The sequence below is a fragment of the Halichoeres trimaculatus genome, unplaced genomic scaffold (assembly GCF_033239565.1).
Source record: "Halichoeres trimaculatus isolate MK-OKI-2021-1 unplaced genomic scaffold, fHalTri1.1 fHalTri1_scaffold_3, whole genome shotgun sequence".
In the NCBI taxonomy this organism is placed as follows: domain Eukaryota; kingdom Metazoa; phylum Chordata; class Actinopteri; order Labriformes; family Labridae; genus Halichoeres; species Halichoeres trimaculatus.
The window spans coordinates 8,093,184-8,114,253 of NW_027437181.1; the positions used below are offsets into that span (position 1 = coordinate 8,093,184).

The 21,070-nt window shown below is 41.2% G+C and overlaps 2 protein-coding genes across 2 annotated transcripts; one reads left to right on the forward strand and one right to left on the reverse strand.

Moving 5' to 3' along the window:
- Positions 1 to 1,076: 1,076 nt before the first annotated feature.
- On the reverse strand, positions 1,077 to 10,389 carry galr1b (galanin receptor 1b). Its single transcript, XM_074666986.1, has 3 exons — positions 9,680 to 10,389; positions 9,288 to 9,353; positions 1,077 to 1,391 (listed from the first exon to the last, which is right to left on the reverse strand). Exons 1-3 carry the CDS (start codon positions 10,379 to 10,381, stop codon positions 1,077 to 1,079), a joined length of 1,083 nt encoding a protein of 360 aa, XP_074523087.1. The 5' UTR covers positions 10,382 to 10,389.
- Positions 10,390 to 15,524: 5,135 nt separating this feature from the next.
- On the forward strand, positions 15,525 to 17,666 carry LOC141787938 (chymotrypsin B-like). Its single transcript, XM_074666690.1, has 7 exons — positions 15,525 to 15,602; positions 15,689 to 15,792; positions 15,894 to 15,973; positions 16,678 to 16,759; positions 16,846 to 17,026; positions 17,144 to 17,277; positions 17,442 to 17,666. The coding sequence occupies exons 1-7, from the start codon at positions 15,551 to 15,553 to the stop codon at positions 17,601 to 17,603; spliced, it is 795 nt and encodes a 264-aa protein (XP_074522791.1). The 5' UTR covers positions 15,525 to 15,550; the 3' UTR covers positions 17,604 to 17,666.
- The last annotated feature ends 3,404 nt before the right edge of the window (positions 17,667 to 21,070 follow it).

The window sequence follows — 21,070 nt, forward strand, 5'->3', positions numbered from 1 at the left end:
TTTTCGCTTGATGCTTGTTTTTCAAATGTAAATGTTCATGCAGATAACCAAAGGCACTTTGAAACAACACTTACAGGAAATAATGATGACACTGTAAATAAATAAAAGGCAAAGGATTTCTCATTTCTCATGGGATATTTGAGAGAAATTAAGATTTAAGACACTTCAAGATGAATTGTCCAACCTAAAATAAAAATAAAAAAATTCAGGGTTCTTTTTTTCTGAGCCAGTCACAACATTTTAGTGACCGTTTTCTGTTCAGCTTAAAGCCCAGACTGATGTCAGACACAGACAGGAGCTACATGCATGCATCACATGTTGTCTTCATGTCATGGGACCCACATCATGCCTGAAGAGTCACATCTTGGAATCTTGCGGCTATTGTCTGCAGACAAGATGTTCAGGTTTCTGGTGCAGCCGTCCGTTTGCAATGAAAGACTTTTTACTCCGTGCATTACCATCATTTTTCCAGGGTTGTACATGCAGCTGTCTGTTATATACATGTTAGTTAAGGCTGGACTGACATCACTTTTTGCTCTCTTCACCAAAGTCTGTTGCCATTAAAGGCCCTGTGAGGACTTCTCATTTGGCGTTGATCACAGTGACACCTGTGGACAGAGTCAGTATTTTTCCCATGAGCACCATCACTCGCTGTCATAAGGAGGTGGCTCCTGCCAAGGAGTGTATTTGAATCTTCTTTTGAACTTTTCTTTGAGCAAAACGTTTCCCAAAATGCAAAAAAAAACGAGGTAATGTATTTCTTTGTTAGTGCTATTGTTTGAAAGGTGAGAACAATCAAACTTTGTAAACTCAGTTTGTCGTGTAGTTTAGTGACTCTTCTTTTCTCCTCCTGTGAAAATCAGATCTGACAACAGAAACTGAGAAATAACATAAATGATGATCTCATTTTGAACCGTGGATGGTGAACAGATAAATACATAAAAGTAAGAATATTTCAAGGTCACTTAGAAAGTCACAGTTTCTTCTTACTTTTCTAACAGAACTAACTTGTCCTCTTTAAGAGTCACTTCCTGTCGTGACAGAATGAAATCCATAAAATGTTCTGATTCTGCTCCTCATATGTTGGAGGTGGAGTGTGTGGTTGAGAAGTTCTCCGTACGAAAGCGAACCACTTTGCTGTCAGGAGGTGGGGACAGGAAGCGGCAGGCGAACACCTGTCGGCAGGCCTGTCTGAAGTTCTCAGACAGGAAGGCGTAGAGGACAGGGTTCACGCAGGAGTTCCCGTAGGACAGGCAGTGGGAAACGATGCGGAAGGCGAAGGAAGCGTCATTCAGGGGGAAGTTTCCAAACTCCACCCACATGGCAATGATGTGGTGGGGCATCCAGCAGATGGTAAAGGCGGTGACGACCAGGAGAACCGTCTGAGCTGTCTGGAAGAAGACAGAGGAGACATCAGCCCTAAATATTTATCATATCAGAACCTCCCCAGTCTGCAGACACTCCACAAACACCACACATAACCCTCCAAACAGAGCGCAGATACGCCTCAGTGGATCCTCAAACATGTCATGACCATTGTGTTTCTCCCTCCCAAATATGCACAAACATTCCCAAAATACTGCGACCAAACATGACTCGGTAGTTTCCCAAACACTCCAAAGATCCTCCTGAAATACTGCTCAGAGCCAGGCCTGGAGAGACAGATAAGGTCACAACATTAAGCAGACACAGGTAATCCACATACCAGGCAGACATGGTCCAAACTCTGCCCAGTGTCCCACAACCTCACTGCACAAATATGAAACCATCAAAAAGTATCTTGTATGAGTATTTTCAATTCATCGTATCAGTCGTCTTGTTAAGAAACGGGATTGAAGATCTAACACCACAGGACAGGCACCAAACATTGCACAGGTTTTCTTCAAATGCAGTTTGAGTACTCTCTCCCCTCACAGCACATGCTGACAAACTTTTATCAAAAGTTTAAAAAAAACAAAACTATTAGATATGAATTTTTTGATCTGATGTTGGAATTCTTAGATTGAAATCCAAATTCTGAGATTCAAAGTCAAAATATGAAAATTATATTTGACTTTAGACTTTTAAAGTAAAAATTCTGACTTTTAAAACAGAATTCTGAGACTTAAACTCTGACATTATAAAAAGAAAAAATTCTGACATTTAAATAATAAGACCGAAGAAGAAATTTGACATTTCAAGACAAAATTATAAGACTTAGGTTCAAAATTCTGAAACAACAAAATCAGAATTCTCAGAGTTTAGTCATAATCCAAGATTAAAACCAGACGTCGCAGATTTAAATCAGAACTCAGACATCTAAATAAAATTGTGGGATTCGAAATCTGAATCCAGGGAATAAATCCAGAATTCCATGATTTCAAATTGGTATTCCAAGGTTAGATTTGTAGTTTGACTTTCATATCCAAAATTAAAGAAATTTAAGGTCAAAATTCTGACATTTAAAAAACAGATTCATCATTTGATTCTTAACATCAAAATCAGAGTTATGAAACTCAAAATCGGAACCCTGAGACTAAAATATTAAAAAGTGAAGAAAAGTGTAAGCCTCTAAATAAACAGAACTTTTATAGAGTTATTTTTAAGTTAGAACTTTGATATTTGAGGAAATTTTTAAAGTTTGAAAGTCATTCTGATTTTCAAGTCAGGATCCAAATATTAAATCAAAATTCTAAAAAAAAAAAAAAAAAGAAAAAGAAAAAAAAACATAAAATTGAGATAAGAAATAAAATTTCTGTGATTTAAAGTTTGAATTCCAGGAATAAAACAAGAATTCCAAGATTAAAAATCCGAATTTCTAGCTAAGAATTTAAGTTTTGACATTTTCAATCAAATTAATTGGATTTAAAGCCATTTATCTGAGATTTATGAGATCAAAAGTGAGATTAAACCCCAAAATCTGAGAGAGTAAAAGTTAATATGTACAGCCAGAATTTTGACCTTTTTTTCTGATAAAATTCAAAGATAAGGCCCAAACTCTGTAAAGAAACTTCAAAATACTCGACAGAAACTTGTAAGAAAACTTGGCTTCACAATTTTTTCCCAAACACTTTATAAAGGCCTCAAAGATGTTCCACAAATATTCAAAAACCCCAAAACAAAATACTTTCCAAACACCACTCACACTCTTTGGAAACCAGGCAGGAGTGCACCAGTCCAATAAAAGTTGACTCATCACATCCCGTCTGCTATCAGAACCAAAACGCCACGCCACAGCTTCTTCCCGTCTACCTCACAAACAGGTCCCAGATTCTGTTCCCAAACTATGTCCCAAATATACAGTCCTAACACTCCACAGACGCTCTGACAGAAGACTCAAATCTCCAGCTGTGAGACGGATGGACTCCGTATCCACAGGGTTTAACTGCAGGTGAATCTGAGGACTGATGGATGAAGTGAGAGCTTCATAAAGCAAACAGAGGGATGAGAGCAGGAGGTGGACGAGAGATGGAGCACTTGAGATCTGCAAACAGAGAGCTGACGGAGACGTGTCCTCTGACAGGTTTTAAAACTGATGTTTGAGCTCAGAAGAGAAAGTTCAGAGTCTTCTTTAGTCCAACATCACATAGGGATACAAAAGCCTTCAGCAGAAGCCTCCTCAAAGCTGTTTTTGAATGGATGTGGTTTCTGGTGCTTCTGCAGCTGGCCCCTAGTGGAGGCTTGAGGAACAGCAGGTTTGAGCAATTCCTCAGAATTCTGACTCTATAATCTCAAAATTTTGAGCTCAAATTCAGAACCCTAAGCGTGAGAATTAAACTTTCAGACACTTTTATTTTTACTGGTCTGACCTAAGACATCATCATTGGGGCCCTGATGCTCAAACACAGCTCTGCCTCGTTTTTACGGACTTGTTATGGCAGTCCAACCTAAACGTTAGTACCAGGATGCACCTGCTCTAGCTCTGCTGTTGTCAGCTTAATGTTTGACAGTTTCACAACCATCTCTGTGACGCTCGGAGTCCAGAGCTGTGTTTCCGTCCGCATCAGCAGGAACGAGTAGTAAACTAAACATTAACACATCATCAGTGCCTGAATTTGGTCCCCTAATTTCCTCCTTAAGTTCTAGGGAGGTTTCAGCAAGGCTGGAAGGGACCAAGGAATTAAGGGTCATCCTGGAATAAAAACTGCTTCCTCCTGCTCCCTATTCCCCAAGTCTGAGGCTCAATCAATGCTCAGTCATCAAGGTGTGGATGAAGGACCACCAGATCAAGACCCTGCCAAGTCTCTTTGAATGATTTATTCCAGTAACCTGCTTTTTACCACCCACGTTGCGCTTGGATCTCAGTTTTCCTGTGTGTTGTGAGAAACAATCTGTTATAGCTGCCTGTAGCATCATGCAAACCTGCTAATATAGCTCTGACTGCAAATTGGAGTCTGATATTAAAAAAAAGGCGCTGATGGGAACAGAAAGTCTGTTGTTACAGAGCCTCAGCTGCAGAGAGGTTCAGATGGGCTGCAGGTTTCTGTTCCTGGCTCTCGATCTTCATTTTTTTCATGTTTTATTTTATTTCCCAGGTTAAAATAATAGAGCCGTCTGCACATAATCATTAAACAGGTTTAGCTTGATTTACAGTGAGGACAGGATTCTGTAAATACTGAAGAAACACAGCTCAGGTATGAAATGAAAGCGTCTGATTGTTTCCACAGAGAGTTCAGTGTTTCTGCTGATCCGACGCCGTCGTTGTTCCTCAAAGTCAGACTCTAGGTGAATCTCCTCTATTCTTAGTCCTGCTGTCTAAATATTTACCCAGCAGCCTTTGTTCCTGCTCCACTGACCCGTGGAGCAGCAGATATCTGCTGTAAACTGTCTGCTGCTAACTGATCTGATCTGCCGTAACAGGACGTCTGCTCATTGTCGGCCGTCATCGGGGGTGGCCACGCTAACACCAGCTCTGTGTCTGTGGCTCATCTGAAGGTGAGACAGGAAGGATAAGGGTACCTGAGGTAGCCAACACATCTCTTGGATTGTTTGCTGCTCGAGAAGTGGAAAAGATGCCAACACTGAAGTGCCAAAAGCCGCAGTCCCTTGAGTGGCCACATGAGGCTGTCTCCAAAGCTGAGTCAATCCTGACCGATCACAATATCTCATCTTCCAACTTTTGGAAGTCGCACAAAATGGATTGTTATGATCCCAAAACCAAACAAAACCTGCTCCTTTAAACTTTTCTGACATAGAAAAGTCTAGTAGTCTTTTTGGTGAAATTGGTATCATGAAGGTTTTAAAACTGATACTGCACTCAACCCAAACTCCAAATACCTGTAATGTCAATGTAAGGATGTAACTTGACTCGGAGAGGCAGTGTGAATGACACAAATTGAGCATAAATGACTAGATAAATGAATTACTAAAAATTGAATGATGGGTTGAATGGAGTTACAGGAAATGGCTTTGGGTAGTGTGATTAACTCAAATTGGGTGGTAACCTACATTAACTTAGAGGTGTGGGTTTTAAGTACTGGGAGCCGTGAAATGGCATTTGGCAATGTGAAATGGGCTGAGCAAGTAACAGAAATTGGGCGGCAAACTACACAAATTTTGAGGCGTAAAAGGTTGAGAATTGGGTGGCGTGAATGACAATAACTGTGCAGGATTAACATAGACTGTGAATAAAAAAAATGTGAAGTGTTGGCTCAATATGAGGTTGTCGCAAAAACTGCTCCACCTGGTGACTGGCTGCAGTATAGGTCAAAAACATAGACAGCTGAGTTAGAAAAAAGCAATCACCCCTGTACAGTGTGCCGACAGAGGAATTAAAGTTTCAGACCCAGGCCGTTTTTTGAACCAGGCTGTAAATATGTTTTAATGCTGTAAAAGTCTGGTTTTTTTTCGGCTTGGTGTGTACGTGACTGTCAATCGTTTTGCAGCCAGCCTCAGCAACTTTAGCACTTCCTCGTAGGCTTCATTTTTCAAAACCAGATGTTGCCCCTCATGTTTAAGTTGAGTGACAGCTGCTGTTCTTTGTAGGTTTGTTTTTTTTTTTTTTTCGAATACTAAGATACGTTGAGAGGTCCTCGCCATGACCTGCTGGGCAGCGTAAACAAGGAAACCAAAGTCTCTGGGTCCCGGGGAGAGTATGGTTGCAAAGTCAAAATTGATGGAAGGGTACCACCAGGATTGGATAAAAAATAAATTACCAAAACTTGGTTGCATGACTGGTGAAACCAGGGCATCGTGATGTGATTGGCACAAATTAGACAGTCCCAATAACCTTAGTTTAATGTCAAATTGAGTGGCATGAAAAAGGCAGTGGGATTAGCTCCAGTTTGGCAATGCAAACTTTGAGCTGTAAGTGGCAAGAATAGGGCACAGTGATAGCTACAGAAAGGGCTCTCAATTAAATTATTGACCAGTGGAAAATGGCATGAATGACCTGTACATATTTGGTGGCATTAATTGCATGAATTTTGTAGCATGATTGACACCAATTGGGTGACGCAAATGACAGAGATAGTGGTGTTAATAACATGAATTGGGTGGCTCTAAAAAGTCAGCACAATTGGCACAAAGATTTTTTTTTATTGTGTGAGCAGCAAGATTTGTCTCCTTGGCCACTCATGAATTATGTGCGTTATACACTCATTCCTGTATGCATAGAATGTGCCATTGCTGGTGTTGGGTGTGAATGCAAACCAGTAAAAATGAATCTCAGAATGATTTGTGTTTCTTTCAATTTCAGGTATTAAAATGGACTTGTCCATTTTAATACCTGGCTGTAAACAATAGAGTCAGACGTGGGTCTCAGCTGCTGCATTTAATCAACAGAAGAAGAAGATAAAGGAAGCAGACTCTGTCTCTAACGCACAGTGACTGATGCGCCTCATCATACTCGTTTACAGGAAGGGTGTGGACGTTTCCTGAGGCCAGAAGCTGTTTGATCGATAACTTAATCATTCAGGATGATAGAAACTCTGCCACAGTCAAAGTGACTCCATGCTTTCATCATCATTTTCATCATTATCCAACCCTGACCACAGACCAGGGCAGAGACCTGCAGGCTGGATGTGAAATGAAATTAGCTCAGGGGGCTGATTGGAGGCTGCGTTCGGGTCATCTCAGGGAAGCCGTATCATGTCATGTAATTCAGAAGTAGCAGCCCTAAACCTCAGTTAGGATGTCTCACTTCTCTTATTTGGCACTGGATCCTAATCCGATTTTTTAAATCACCAAATACTTGCATTTATCTTGGTCTAGCTAGCATTTTCATAGGCAGGAAAGCGGTATGCTAACCCTCGACTGTACAATAAGTGGTTGTAGTCTTGTAGGGTGACAAATTCACAGCAAACTGTGATGTATTGCATAACATGAGCAATGAGACAGCTGAGCTAGAAAAAGCTAACGTTAAGCTAGCGTTACAGTATTCAGAAGTTTTTTATACAGCTTCAGAATACTGTAACGTTAGCTTATCATAGCTTATGTAGCTAATGCAGCTCCTGGATGAAGCTTAGCAGTCTAATAATTCTCAAAATGCAGTTGATTGTAGTGAAGTCTGTTTCCTGTGAATCTTTCACCCTGGTCTGACATCCGTGTAGTTGACTATAGCTGTAGCAATAGCAGCATTAGTTTGATTGTTATAACAAGTCATTTCACAAAACAACAAACATTTCAAAACATGGCTAATATCAATGGGGAGTAGCAAAGGATTGGATATCTGACTAAAATATCCAAAGCATGAGACATTTTTCATACCCCTTGGTTTCAAGTGAGATCCCTTGCCATTTTTAGTTTGTCACAAAGCAGATTACAGCTTGCACTGCCCTAGTTTACATCAAACTTGAAGCAACCACCTGACATCAGAGCTGTTATACTCAGGCTTTCTAATTTATTCTGCTTTTCTTGTGATTTTTTTCACTTATTTATTCCTTACTGAATTTTACTTTCTGCTCTGATGTTCTTTCTTTTATAAAAGGAAAACTCTTATTAGCTAATTTTGCCCCAGGTAACCACTAGAAGACGGCTTAGCCCTGATTTCTCAGCCACGGAGATTAGCAGGTCTTGCTAATCTTTTTGGCCTTTAGCTCTCTTTGAGGATAGTTATCCTTCCTTTAGAGTCCAGAGTTTGGTTCGTAAGCAGCTTAATCTTTTCTCCTTTAGTGAACTCTTTTGCATGTTTACTTTTGAGGTGTTATATGAAATTGGTGGCTCTGAACACATCTCTATCACTGTTCTAAAACTAGCATCAAGTCTTCACCTGATCTTCACCTGAGGTCTTATTTATGAGCATAACATACACACAAAACAGGGCCTGAATCTGTTGTGCACATTTTCTCATACAAACTTTGTGATCTTTAAAAACAAACCTGGCTGTAAAATGTGTGCACTTGTAAGCAAACTCTGACCCAGACCAATTTGCCACTGTCATCATGACAATATGTGTGCCACTCTCAGTTACCAGTTGCAGAATAAAGTCGTTCATAGGACCGTGATTAGCTGCAGGGAACAGAGGAAAAAGTGAGGGAAGTTTAAGCCCTCAGACGATGGAGATGTTCTCCTAGATCAAAATTTCCAACCGGGTAAAACAGATAACAAAGAGTGAGTGAGTGATCACACTGTGACCAGCATTGTCTCACATTTGTGGGTCGCAGCCTATCTCCCAGCAGCTCTGCTCGAATAATTGAAAGAGGAAGCGCAGTATGAACCGGCGCATTTCAACATTATTAGGATTCTAAGCACTGCTTTGTAATTGAAACTCCAGATCTTCACCGGATTTGCTGACACGATGAGGTTATGGCATAAGTATCTGTTCATGACACACCAGAAGGCCAAGGTTGGCTCAACAGGCCTCCACAGGGCTGTCCAATCAAAGTTAAGGGGGCTTTTAGAGTAGGGAGCCTTAAAGATACAGCAGCTTAATGAAGTTTCAGACAGAAGCTGAAACAAGGTTTTTCTGGAACACCAGGGAGAGAAATAAGACTTGTTTGAGCTATTAATAATGTAAAGATACTATCAGGGCACCAGAGGGACAAAATAAACACTTAAAAAAAAGCGCAATACCCCCTCTCTAATGCAATTATTTGGTATGTTAAGTTACACTTATGCACTTGTGTTTGTTTTGTTCCTGTCTTCCTCTTCAACAATGCAATGCCTTTCCCCCAGTTTGACACAACTGCTCTTTGAACAATGGGTCCTGCGTGAAGCCAACAACACTTCTTGCCTGGCCCCCACTCCCCAACTCATCTAATGGTGAAAGTGAGGGCTGGGACTGACTGAGATCAAGCTCACCTGATTCTGCAGCCTAACCTCCTGAAAGCGGACTGGAGAAGCAGAAAGCTAACAGAGATTGTGTTTACCTTTCTTTTGGAGCGTTCAGATTTCTTGGAGATGTTCTTCAACTTTTTATGGAGGTGAAACAAAACCTGAAAAACAAAAAAACAAACAGTCTACCAAAGTTTTACTAAGATGACAAGAATGGACTTTAACAGGCAGAACTTGAGATTAACAGACACCATTTTTATGTTTGACCCAGTTTAACTTTATCTTTCATTATTAGTTTTATTTTGAAACGTCTCACCGGGTCTCTGGGAGTCTGTCTCCACAAGCTTTACTTTTACGCACAGCTTTTATGACCCTGCACCGGGACTTTGCGCCCTTTGGTCCTTGTGCTCTGTTATTAATCTGTGTTTTACAGCAGCAGTAAGTGAAACATTATCCTGTTAATTTGTCTGTGTTTTTTTAAACTGACCTTTGTGTAGCAGCAGCTGATGAGCAGCAGCGGCAGCAGGTATCCGATCACCAGGATGGTCACCTTGTAGGTGGGTTTGGAAGCTCCGGACCACCTCTCCCAGCAAAAGGTGCTGTTCGGTGCTTGGGGGTGGTTGGTGAGGATCTGGTGCTGCGCTACAGGAATCGAGCACACCAGAGATAGTATCCAAATTACGCACACACCCACCAGTGCGTTCCTGCGGTTCCTGACGCACGAGGACTTGTTGGAGAGCACCACAGCGATGTATCGGTCCACAGACATAGCCACGAGTGTGAAGATGCTCACCAGCATGCTGACAGTGAAGAAGTAGTGTCCAAACTTGCAGATAAAAGCTCCAAACACCCATTCTGGCAGGGAATAGATGGTGGCCTGGAAAGGGACGCAGAAGAGGAGGAAGCTGAGGTCTGCAACGCTCAGGTTGAGGATGAAGATGTTAGTTGGGCTGCTGGAATGCTTCACTCCTCCTCCTCCCCCTCCACCGGTGTATCTCACCTTCCCGATCACCAGCATCACCAGAGAGTTCCCCACCACCCCCACCACGAAGATGAGCCCGAAAACCACCGGCACAATCACAGCCTCCGGCCCGGACCCGCCGCTCTCTGCAGCACTCTCCACCGCTTCGGACCGGTTGAACTCCAAGAGTTCAGCCCAGCCGGAGGAGTCGTTCCCCGGCAGCAGCATGGTGACGCTCCGCGAGTGGAGCTGGGGGTTAAAGCAGGAGTAGACAGAGACAGAATGAGGCCATGATCTGGGTCAAACACGTCCAACCTCAAGAGTCCGGACTTTGCAGACTGCTGGAGACCCAGGAGTTCACTGTGACACACTGCACTATTTCCTGTCAGGGAGTTTCAAAATAAAATCCCTTTGAGATTCACTTGGAGTGTTTGAGGAAGCAGGATAAAAAGTCCAAAAGGAGGAATATAAATGCCACAAGGCGGCAAATAAAGCTCTTGCTTGTATAAAGTTTTTTTTAACCTTGTGTAATACTTTTCATGTGCTATCTGTGAGGTGTTTCTGGAGCTGATTAGTATTTCCAACAAGAACTTAAGCACCTGGGCCCATTGCACCGCCAAAATAAGAGCCAGCTTCCTGCAACCTCAACTCACTCATGCACACTACTTTCCACACCTTTCCCTAAAAAACTAGATAAAATCCTTGACAGAAAGAATTGAAATATGGGTCATAACCTCCTGCGTATTGTGTTAGGATATTGAGCTGAAGAGTGGAAAAAAAAGAGTATTCCAGTCAGAAATGTGACAGAGCCCAGAAGGTGATTGGGGGACATGTTTGCAGACCACAGCTTTCATTTCCTCTTTAATAATTTATGACACTGCTCATATAATAAGGTGACGCTGGTGTATTCGTGTGTATGTGGTAACAGCTATCATTTCTGTTATCTGGTGTGATGTTGACTCTTTTTGTGTGTCCTAGTGATTGTACAGATATTGGTAAAGTTTCCATTCTGTATTTTGTTATAGAGGGGGTATTCTGCTTTCCCACATGTTAAACATGGGTATAAAGTACTTTAAAATACAGAATATAAGTCACAACAGTATACAAGACTCTGTAAGTTTTTGGAGCTCCCTCAGAGGAAAAGGATTTCTAAATCATTATTTAGAATTTAAAAGAAAAGAAAAGAAGGAATAAGAAGACAAATGCATGCAGTTCATTTCAGTACTAACTGATCTGACTTCTGGCTGAGAACATCTCACTGCGCTTCGATAAGCGGCGCTGTGTCCTTTTTTGGTAAGTGAAGCTGTGTGCGAATATAGCTAGTTTTAGCTTACTTAATTAGGCAGCAACATCCTAACAGCGATGGCTGAGATGGATGCAGCTGTAACTCTTTATGATTCTTGTGTTCGTGACACAACAAGAGGTTGGGCCTCAAACACTAACGTCTGGCCCAACAGGCCCCCACTGAACCATTGACCTGTTAACAGGACAATTGAGACAATTGCCTCTAGCAGTCGCATGCACAGGGGTAGCCAAAGTTGCTTCTTGGGAGCCAAAACACATGGTACAGTGCTGTCCTCAGTGGGCTATTCGGTGATTAAGTGTCCTAGAGTTTTCCGCCTGCCTTCTAACCCTTATTGGCTACATTAAAATGCAGTCACTAACCCTTTCATATTTGAAATACTAGCAATAACCCAGTTCTGCAGGGCCATATAAACACCTAAAAACCTTTTTAAAAACTGGGATACGCTCATATTCTGGTTTTTTAAAACCCCCAAATCACCCCTGGGTTACCCCTTTTCTTACTTAGATATTTGGTCATGTATACGCCTATCAGGCTATCTCCATTAACCTGTGTTCTGCGCACGTTCTGTTGTTGTTGTTGATGCTGTTGCTATGGATTCAGAAAGAAGAAGTGGAAATGACACGCGTTACGTCTTGACGTTCTCCGTGTGTCACTGTTTTGATTGAGATACCATAAAAACAGGAATAACCCTGTTTACTCAGGCATGAAAAAGGGTTATTCTGAACGTTTCAGAAACTGGAATATTGACCCTAACCTGAGTATTGACTGCATGTAGACGTAGCCATTGTCTTCATTTTCCAGAGCCTCCACGAGCCCCAGTGCAACAGCCCAATCTGTGCCTCTGGAAACTCCACCTCAAGCCTCACATTCGCACCAGCACCTCTCCATGGATCTCTCCTCTTTGGACACTGCACTCCTCCACCCTCCTTCTCCTTCTTCAAATACTGATAATCCATCTCTGAATCGTTGCTGAAAACAACTGGCTGCTAACCCCTACATTTTCATCATGTTAAAAACTCATAAAGTTCTTTAATCGGATTTCCTGTAAATCTGACAAAGAAATGTGTTGGCAAATTGACCTCTCGTCACTTGTTTCTCCTGCTAATGAACTTTTCATGTAATTTTCCCTCCTTCTTTGCTTGTGAGTTGATATCAGCACTTCCTGAAATGAAATAAATTAAATAAGCATGAGCGTAATGAGGATGTTTTACAAGCAGTTGGAAACAAACTTAGAGGATTAAGTCACAGACAACAGAAAAGTTCAGATGAAGTGAAAGAGAACAGATTAAAGTAGAAGAGATTGAGGGTTAAATTCTGCTTTTTGACACTATGGACCATAAAATGAACAAAAAAATTATAAAACAATTTGGCTAAAACACTGGGTCCTGTTAGCATACTTATTCATCAAGCTAAGCTAGACAACATGAATATTTTCATACTGGAGTCTGTCCTGCAATGCCGCAACAACAGTGGCGCAGGTGGGAAAAAATTTTGATTACGAGTCTCTACGAAGAAACTTGAATCATGAGCGGTGAGGGTGAAATCAACAGGGTTCAAATTAATGACATAAAAAATGCACTGGCATTTGGAATAGTTTGCGCTTTATTTTCTCTTGTACTGTCAAGGTTTTAAATCTATGCGCCTAAGTGCTGCTCATGTGGCAGCAGCTCTCTCTTCATTGTTCTCTTCTCCTTTTCTTCTTTATCTTTTAGTTCACTTTGCATTTTGGAGTCTGCAACTTTTTATATCTCATTTGTCAGTCATCGACACCAAACTGGTTGTGTCTGCAGTGGTGTATTTACTTTTTGTTCCTGTCCTCCTTTCTAAATGTAACCATTGTTGCATGGTTTATGCGCAAGAATTGAGCTTTTATTAGCTTGTAGCATGTTGATGCCAACCGCTGCAGGCTGAGAAGGAGGCAATTTTGACATGCTGGTGCTGTGGTGTGAGCTGAGAAGAGACAACATCAACCTGTCCTTCCACCCGCACCTATAGTTTTGGAGAATGAAAGGTTTATCCCTAATAACATGGATGAGCTAGCCATGCTAATCCAGCACCAGAGGGAATACCAAAGGGTAGAGTAGCATCATGCTATTCACAGACACACGGCTAATAGAGCTATCACTGGACATGGATGCCACATTGGAGAGATTTTACCTGCTGTGAGCAAACAGGATACAGGGGAGAGAGACTGAACAGACTGGTAAAGAAGTCCAGCTCAGTCCTGGACCCTGTGGACCTTGAGGACCCTGTGGAAGTGGTGGCTGACTGGAGAATTTTGACCAAGCTGCCGTCCCTGATGGACATTTTTCCAAGTGGATACTTATATATTCTATTCATATAGACTTGAATTTTTGCACTGTACACTTAAAGACTCTTAATTTCCCTTTGGTGATAGATACAGTAAATTTTATTCTATTCTATTCTATTCTATTCTATTCTATTCTATTCTATTCTATTCTATTCTATTCTATTCTATTCTAATGATCAGTTACCACTGAGTGTCATAATCTTTATCCGTCTTTCCAAGCTTATCAGGCTTGTAGTAACATTGACCCGACTGTGCACACTTCTCCTGCACACGCACGGTTAATAGACAGTTGTTTTTATTGATTTGAAATGATTTATGGATACATTTTTTAATAAAAGTTTTTATTTTGAAGCATTGAAACTGCTCATTAAAAACACACTTCACTCATGTCTCACATGGTTTAGAGTCACGCTGACTCTTTTCAGTCTGATATCAGACAGTTTCCGCTGAATTCATCAAATTCACTCAAACAGGAAGTTATTCCTGAGTTATTTCTGTCCAGGTCTTTCTCATGTTTGATGAAACACTGCTGACTGTACAGGGAGTGTTATCAGTGTGTAAACATGTCACACATGAACACACGCAGCTGCTGATGGGTGAACTCAACCTAAATTTAAACACAGTATTAGTCTTCAGTTTGAAACATTATCCATTTTTGCACCAGAATTTACCCACAAAACATTACATTCTCTCTCAGTTTGATTAATTGTAGAACAACCGCTGAACTTTTGTTCATAGATGTTCTGAAATCTACATTATCATCAACTTTTGCAGACCTGAGGTGCTGAAAATCTTTGAAGACCACCAACACAACATGTATGAAGAGTTCAGGCTTTGCCAACAGGGAAGAAGTACACTAGAATGTTGGCATAGGTACAGTGCCATTTGAATTTGAAGATATATCCTTATAAGCTTTGTGTTGTCTTTATTTAACTTACATGAGATCTTTAACTTTCAAAACATGATGCAGATTCTCACCAGAAAGAAGCGAGTGAGTGTCATCTGCATTACAAATCAGTTTTACTGTATTTGATGACATAGAAGTGTTGTTTAGATATAGAATAAAAAGTTCTGAGTCGAAAATGGACCCAATTTGTTGTCCCCATCAAAAAACAAAACAAAACAGTGTACTAAGGCTCAATAACACTTAAAGCTCCTGTGAGGAACTTTCTTTCCCATGATTGTTAATCTTATAAATGTTTAAGTAGGATCTTCTGTGATTTTTTCTTCTTGAAACAGGATGGTAAGATGAAACAAGAGGAAAATATGTCCCTTGACGTGGATTTTTGTTGTTGGAAACATAAATCAAGAGGTTGTTTTGTGAGTCTTCTGGTGTGGCACCTACCCCCTAACAGTGGTTTTAAGTATTAGAAATACAGTATAAATTCTGTAAGTCTTGTTTTTGATACTTTTGTTTGCTGAAAAAATGCATTCCAAAATTTTCATTCTCTTTGATAACTTTTAAAAACTCCACACACAAGCTTTAAAATCCACTAAATGCTCTTGTTATTCTTAATCTAACTCTATTCATGACTGTATCAGAGGTTCATGGGTGTATGAGGTGGAATCTGTGTGTACGTGCTGAAACATTTGCTGACTGGTTTGACTTTCAGCCAATCGGAAAGCAGGAGTCTGGGGTGTGTGACTCATGGGAAAGCTAGCCTCACAAAGTCTGATAAGCAGCTGGACGAATAAGCGTCTGCTTTGATTGGCTGAAACCGAACAGGTTCAGGTATATAAGGACAGCTTGCTGCTCTGAAACATCATCGTCATTGCTACCATGGCCCTCCTCTGGATCGTCTCCTGCCTCGCCTTCGTCAGCGCCGCCTACGGTGAGACTCACATATGATTACATGGCGTGTGGTTTTTAAGTCAGTTCCTTGATCACGCTAACATCTGTTACCTGTTGATCTCTCAGGCTGCGGTGTTCCCGCTGTCACCCCCCAGGTGACCGGCTACTCCCGTATTGTCAACGGCGAGGAGGCTGTTCCTCACTCCTGGCCCTGGCAGGTGTCCCTTCAGGTGAGTCGGCTAATGACCAAACACAAACCTCTCTGTTTTGTCTGCTTCTTCTCAGACTCTGTCGTTGTAGGATCTAAGTTCTGATTGTTTTTTCTTCACAGCAATCCAACGGCTTCCACTTCTGTGGAGGTTCTCTGATCAACGAGAACTGGGTTGTGACCGCCGCTCACTGCAACGTCAGGTCAGTTCCCTAAAAGCTGGATTTGGAAAAGTTGCATGGCATATTTGCTTACTTTCAACAGCCATGGGCGTTCTTGTAGCCATCTTGTTTTCAGATATTTTGTCGCAGGGATGATAATGCATTGATACCTTTCTATCCTTGGTCATAACAGAAGTTGGTAATCTGTCAATCATAGTTTTTCTAGCCTGAAAGCTCTTGGGTCTCTGTGTTGATGGGCTTTGAAAACACTTTAAGTGTTGACCAGTCGACTGAAATGTCAGGTCATTTTCTCATAGAAGACAGCACAAAAATGAAAAAATGGCAGTTCTTCAAGTGTCCACTAGAGGCTGGCTGCAAAAAATAGGAGTGTTTAGGGCCTGTGTTAAAACCCAGAAATTTGTAAAGGAATTAGTCATGTTCCCGGCTTGGCGCACAAAGAGTTTCTGTTGATTAGCCCATTGATGACTTTTACACTCTAAATTGTATTTAAGTTATGCTCCTAATTATGCAAATTCATGTATAACTTACATTAACATATACTTTACTTGACTTACAGGTGAGTGTCTTGTGGCTGTTAGCTAAGAGGCTTAAAGTCCACCTCAGCACCATCTCAGGGCTTCTTGCAAGATTGTTTAAAAGTTATCAAACATGGCGCCCAAGATAATTATCTTAGTATTATTTGATATTTTTTGTGAACCGGCCCTTTAAATCCTTCTCCCCATCAGGACCTACCACCGTGTGGTCGCTGGAGAGCACAACAAAGGCTATGGCACCAACGAGGATGTCCAGATCCTGAAGCCCGCTAAGGTGAGATTCCCCCCACATTGACCAATCAGCTCTCAGATCACACCCCCCCATTCTCCCACCGCTAACCCCATCTCTTTTCTCCCCAGGTGTTCACCCACCCCGGCTGGAACCCCCGCACCATCAACAACGACATCTCTCTGATCAAGCTGTCCAGCCCTGCCACCCTGGGACGCAATGTGTCTCCTGTCTGCCTCGCTGAGTCCTCTGACAACTATCCCGCTGGCATGACCTGCGTCACCTCCGGATGGGGTCTGATGCGTTACAATGGTGAGGCTACACTTCACTAGCATCATAAAAAAAGTAGTCTAGCTGTATACAGTTAATGCTTTTATTTCAAATGTTTGGGAGGAAGTGTTTTTGAGTATTTAGCTTTGTCTCCCACAGCTCCCAGCACTCCCAATGAGCTGCAGCAGGCCGCTCTGCCCCTTCTGTCCAACGAGCAGTGCAAGAGACATTGGGGCAGCAACATCTCTGATGTGATGATCTGTGCTGGAGGAGCTGGAGCCACTTCCTGCATGGTGAGGCCCCGCCCACCTGCTCAACTGTCTTACACCTGTTACACTAGCGTCACTCCATTATAAATTTTCTTTCTTTCTGTTTCACCTGTCTCACTTTTTTGACATGCTTCTCTCCTCCCTCACCTGTCTCTGCCCCTTTTCTAACCACTTCCTGTCTCTTTCAGGGTGACTCCGGTGGTCCCCTGGTCTGCCAGAAGGACAACGCCTGGACTCTGGTCGGTATCGTCTCCTGGGGAAGCAGCCGTTGCTCCACCTCCACCCCTGCCGTCTATGCCCGTGTCACCGAGCTCCGTAGCTGGGTTGACCAGACTCTTGCTGCCAACTAAATCCTCACAAGCAACACTGTCGCCACCAGGGGGCAACCAAGAACCCCAGAGCCCTGATCACCACCTGGCTCAATGAATGACAATAAAAAAAATTAAACTTATTCATGTCTTTGTGGTTTCAAATTGTTTTGTGTTAAGAGACTTTACCACAACCAACAGGGGGCACTCCAAGTCTAACTATTTAATCAAGATCTCACTTTTTGATCAGTTTACAGATTGACAGGTTCAGGGATTTTTATGACGTAAAAATATTTAGAGGTTAAAAAATCTGCACACATCTGAACATCAAGGATCACTTCTTTATATTGACAATTACGAAATAGAAAAGCAGGATACCCCCTCTTTAAAAGATGTTATGGTATTGTGACCACTAGATGGTGCGTACCCTCCACCGATTCTGACATCACTCTCATTTGGCCTGTGGACTCTTTCCTGTATATCACTCCTACACTGTCCACTGTCCTCTCTCCTATCCAATTAAATGCATAAAAGCCCCCCCTCCAAAATTAAAAAAAAATTGAACTCAGTTTTGCACAAAATAAAAGCACCTGAATCGTTTGCATTCATCAAATGTTTTCACAACATCAACAAACTCGGCAGAAAAATAAAACAGCTGCACATGTATTCTGTATTTGTTGCATGAAATTATTACAAGTCCTGAATATTTCCTTCTGGTTTTGTGCAAAACGTAACTTTCTGAAGAAATGTCATTGGAAAAATGTGTCTGTTTGTGTTCACACATAATGTTTGGTGCTGAAAGATTTGGCTCTCAGAGCGGATTTGAAGAATCATGCATTCAGCGTTTATTTCCTGCAAGCCTCATTAACACCTACTTGGACACAAACCATGTTTTTGTGTTTGCTGTGTTGCTTTTATGTTCAGCATGTGTTTGAAAACCAGAAACATGAACAGCAGTGAAAGGAATCACCTCATTATTCTCCGCTGCATGCAGGCGGCTCTGACGTCATTAGTTAGCCAACACTGGCTTTTTATGTACATGCTTTTAATGTCACCAGCTCACGACTAAATATTCTGATCATAATTGAAAACACTCAGAAACATGGTATTATGCAGAATTAATAATTTGAATGTTTCTTTGTGGACGTTTAAAGGAGGGGAATGTTTTTCATTTGCAAAAAAAAAAGTCAACGAAATCAACTCAAGGAAATCCAGATACGAAAAATCATCACTTTGCTCTTGTTTTCCTCTGTGCACATTGAGACAAAACATGCACATTCCTCACATACATTTCATTCATACTTGTGCATATAATCCTTTTGTTCATGTGCTCCCATGATCTTACGTCTGCATAATGTTCATGTGGAGCTGCAGCTGATAAAAACTGTTCTGAGAAACAAACATGTGTTTGGACTGGCTGACCCCCAACATGACATAAACACACTAATACAGAGACAGAGGCATGAGTCATTTAATATCATTTAGAACACTAAACTAGACACTGACAGAATATTGTAAAATATTAAAATAAATCAGCTTTTTTATGTGTTGAGATAATCTCCTCCTGTGCATCACCTCCAGCATTGCATGTCTGATTAGACTTTGACCTCCTGTCTGGATGCACATGCTTTAGACAAAAAGTGTTTGTTAAATGCAAATGTGGAATGTAATAAAAAAAAATTTGGCTTTATAAATGTTTGAGCTATTTCAGTTTTACGTGATTCAGAGTTCCTTTATCATAACTCTATATCATGCACAGAACAAAAATACCCTGAATCTGGATCAAGACACTAAAAAGAAGTGCATATATAAACATGTGCAAGGTGTAAGTGGGTCCTGCACAGTATCTAACTCTGCAAAACAGAAATTTTATAGCCAAGTGTTCATGTCTTAGTTTTGTTAAAATTCTTATTAGACTAAGTTCAAGCCATATTAACTATATTCATTGTCTTATTTTCAAGAAATTAAAAGACATAAATTACACCAGAAATTTCTTAGCTACCCAATTGGGTCAGACAGGACTGGATTGATTCACAGCACCTCAAAGTGTCTATGACAACACCACAGCAACAAACTTTAGTAGTGAGAAGAGAGGAGAAGAGAGGAGCCTGACTGTCAGACAGAAAAAGGGACAGAAGAGCAGTAGAAAGCTAAACAGGAATGTGATAGAGCAAAAGCTAAAGGCAAAAACACGAGCTAAAGGCCATAACATGTGCAAAGGGCTAAAGCACAAGCTAAAAGTTAAAACATGGACTGAAGGCTAAGATTCTGGTTAAAAGCTTAATCATGAGCCAAAACATGAGCTGAAGGCCAAAACACAGGCTAACTATGGGCTAAAGGCTAACACACAAGCTTAAGGCTAAAACACAAGCTAAACTGTTAGTGCTAACAACTGTTGGTACTCCATTCCAACCAACATGCAGCAGTTATTCTGCAGTGGTCTGTTCAAACTTGAGAGTCTATCAATAAAATGAAGAGTGAGGTTACGTTAGCTCTGCTTGGTTGATGAGTACTGGTAGGACATAACCAGGTTTCACTAACATTACATGTTACAGACACGTCTCATAGCACCAGGCTGTGAGTAGCGATAAATATAGCCAGCCACTAAGCTTAAGTATAAACAGACAAATTTTGCTTGTCGTCAAATTTCAAACTGTAACGCCAGGCAACTTTGAAAAATTCCTTACCACGTGGAATTGTATCCAGTGACAAAGTTGTCTTGAACAAAGAAAAGTAGAGTTAAAAAGAAGATCAGTTCTCCATTCATTAACAAAACAAACACACACCTTGTGAAGTCACGGCTTCACCAGTGTGTGCGTGGGACACCGGGCCATAAGTTGTCTCTGCATTCTACTTTAAACAGATCCTCCTCACAGTCCCTTTCAGTCCAATAAGACAATTTTGACTGAAAATTAGACAAAACACTTGATTACATTTCTTGTTTCTTTTTCTTTTTTTTCTTTTTTCTTTTATGAAGTGAATGAGGATTGTGTTGTTGTCTTCACTCCTCACATCTACTCTTGTTCCTCTTACAGCCCTTGGTACTTCTCCAGGCATCAGTGTTTCTTCTTTTTGATGTTTCTGTTACTTTTGATAACTCAACATGAGGACAAATTTTCTGTGATGTCATTCATTTGTTTCTGATTCAAAGTTCTGAAGCTTTATATCAGCAAAACTAATGAGTCTAACATCTTCTGCAGTTACTTAAGTGAACACTAGAGTTTGACCCTTAAACCTCTACCCTGAACTCTGCACAGATGTTTCAGTATACATATATAAAAATGACCTCTCCAAATCGCACATCCAACCATGCAAACACCTTCATACACCCCTGCATGTCTGGTGACACTTGGCAAGTATAATTCCTAAAACATCTAACAAATGAGGGTTGTGATTTCCATTCTTCAGCATTCAGAGAAAGCTAAAGTAGCCCAGATTCCTGCCTAAATACACATGTAAGCCTGAGTCCAAGAGAAAACTCAAAGGACAGGTAAAAAGTGCAGTCCAGC

Excerpts from the sequence above, each read along its gene's own strand:
- galr1b (XM_074666986.1), bottom strand. The coding sequence starts at position 10,381 with ATGCTGCTGCCGGGGAACGACTCCTCCGGCTGGGCTGAACTCTTGGAG. Across the intron at positions 9,354-9,679 it reads TCAGCTGCTGCTACACAAAG|GTTTTGTTTCACCTCCATAA; the intron begins GTCAGTTTAAAA and ends TTTGTTTTTCAG. Across the intron at positions 1,392-9,287 it reads CTGAACGCTCCAAAAGAAAG|ACAGCTCAGACGGTTCTCCT; the intron begins GTAAACACAATC and ends GTCTTCTTCCAG.
- LOC141787938 (XM_074666690.1), top strand. The coding sequence starts at position 15,551 with ATGGCCCTCCTCTGGATCGTCTCCTGCCTCGCCTTCGTCAGCGCCGCC. Across the intron at positions 15,603-15,688 it reads CTTCGTCAGCGCCGCCTACG|GCTGCGGTGTTCCCGCTGTC; the intron begins GTGAGACTCACA and ends TTGATCTCTCAG. Across the intron at positions 17,027-17,143 it reads GGGTCTGATGCGTTACAATG|CTCCCAGCACTCCCAATGAG; the intron begins GTGAGGCTACAC and ends TGTCTCCCACAG.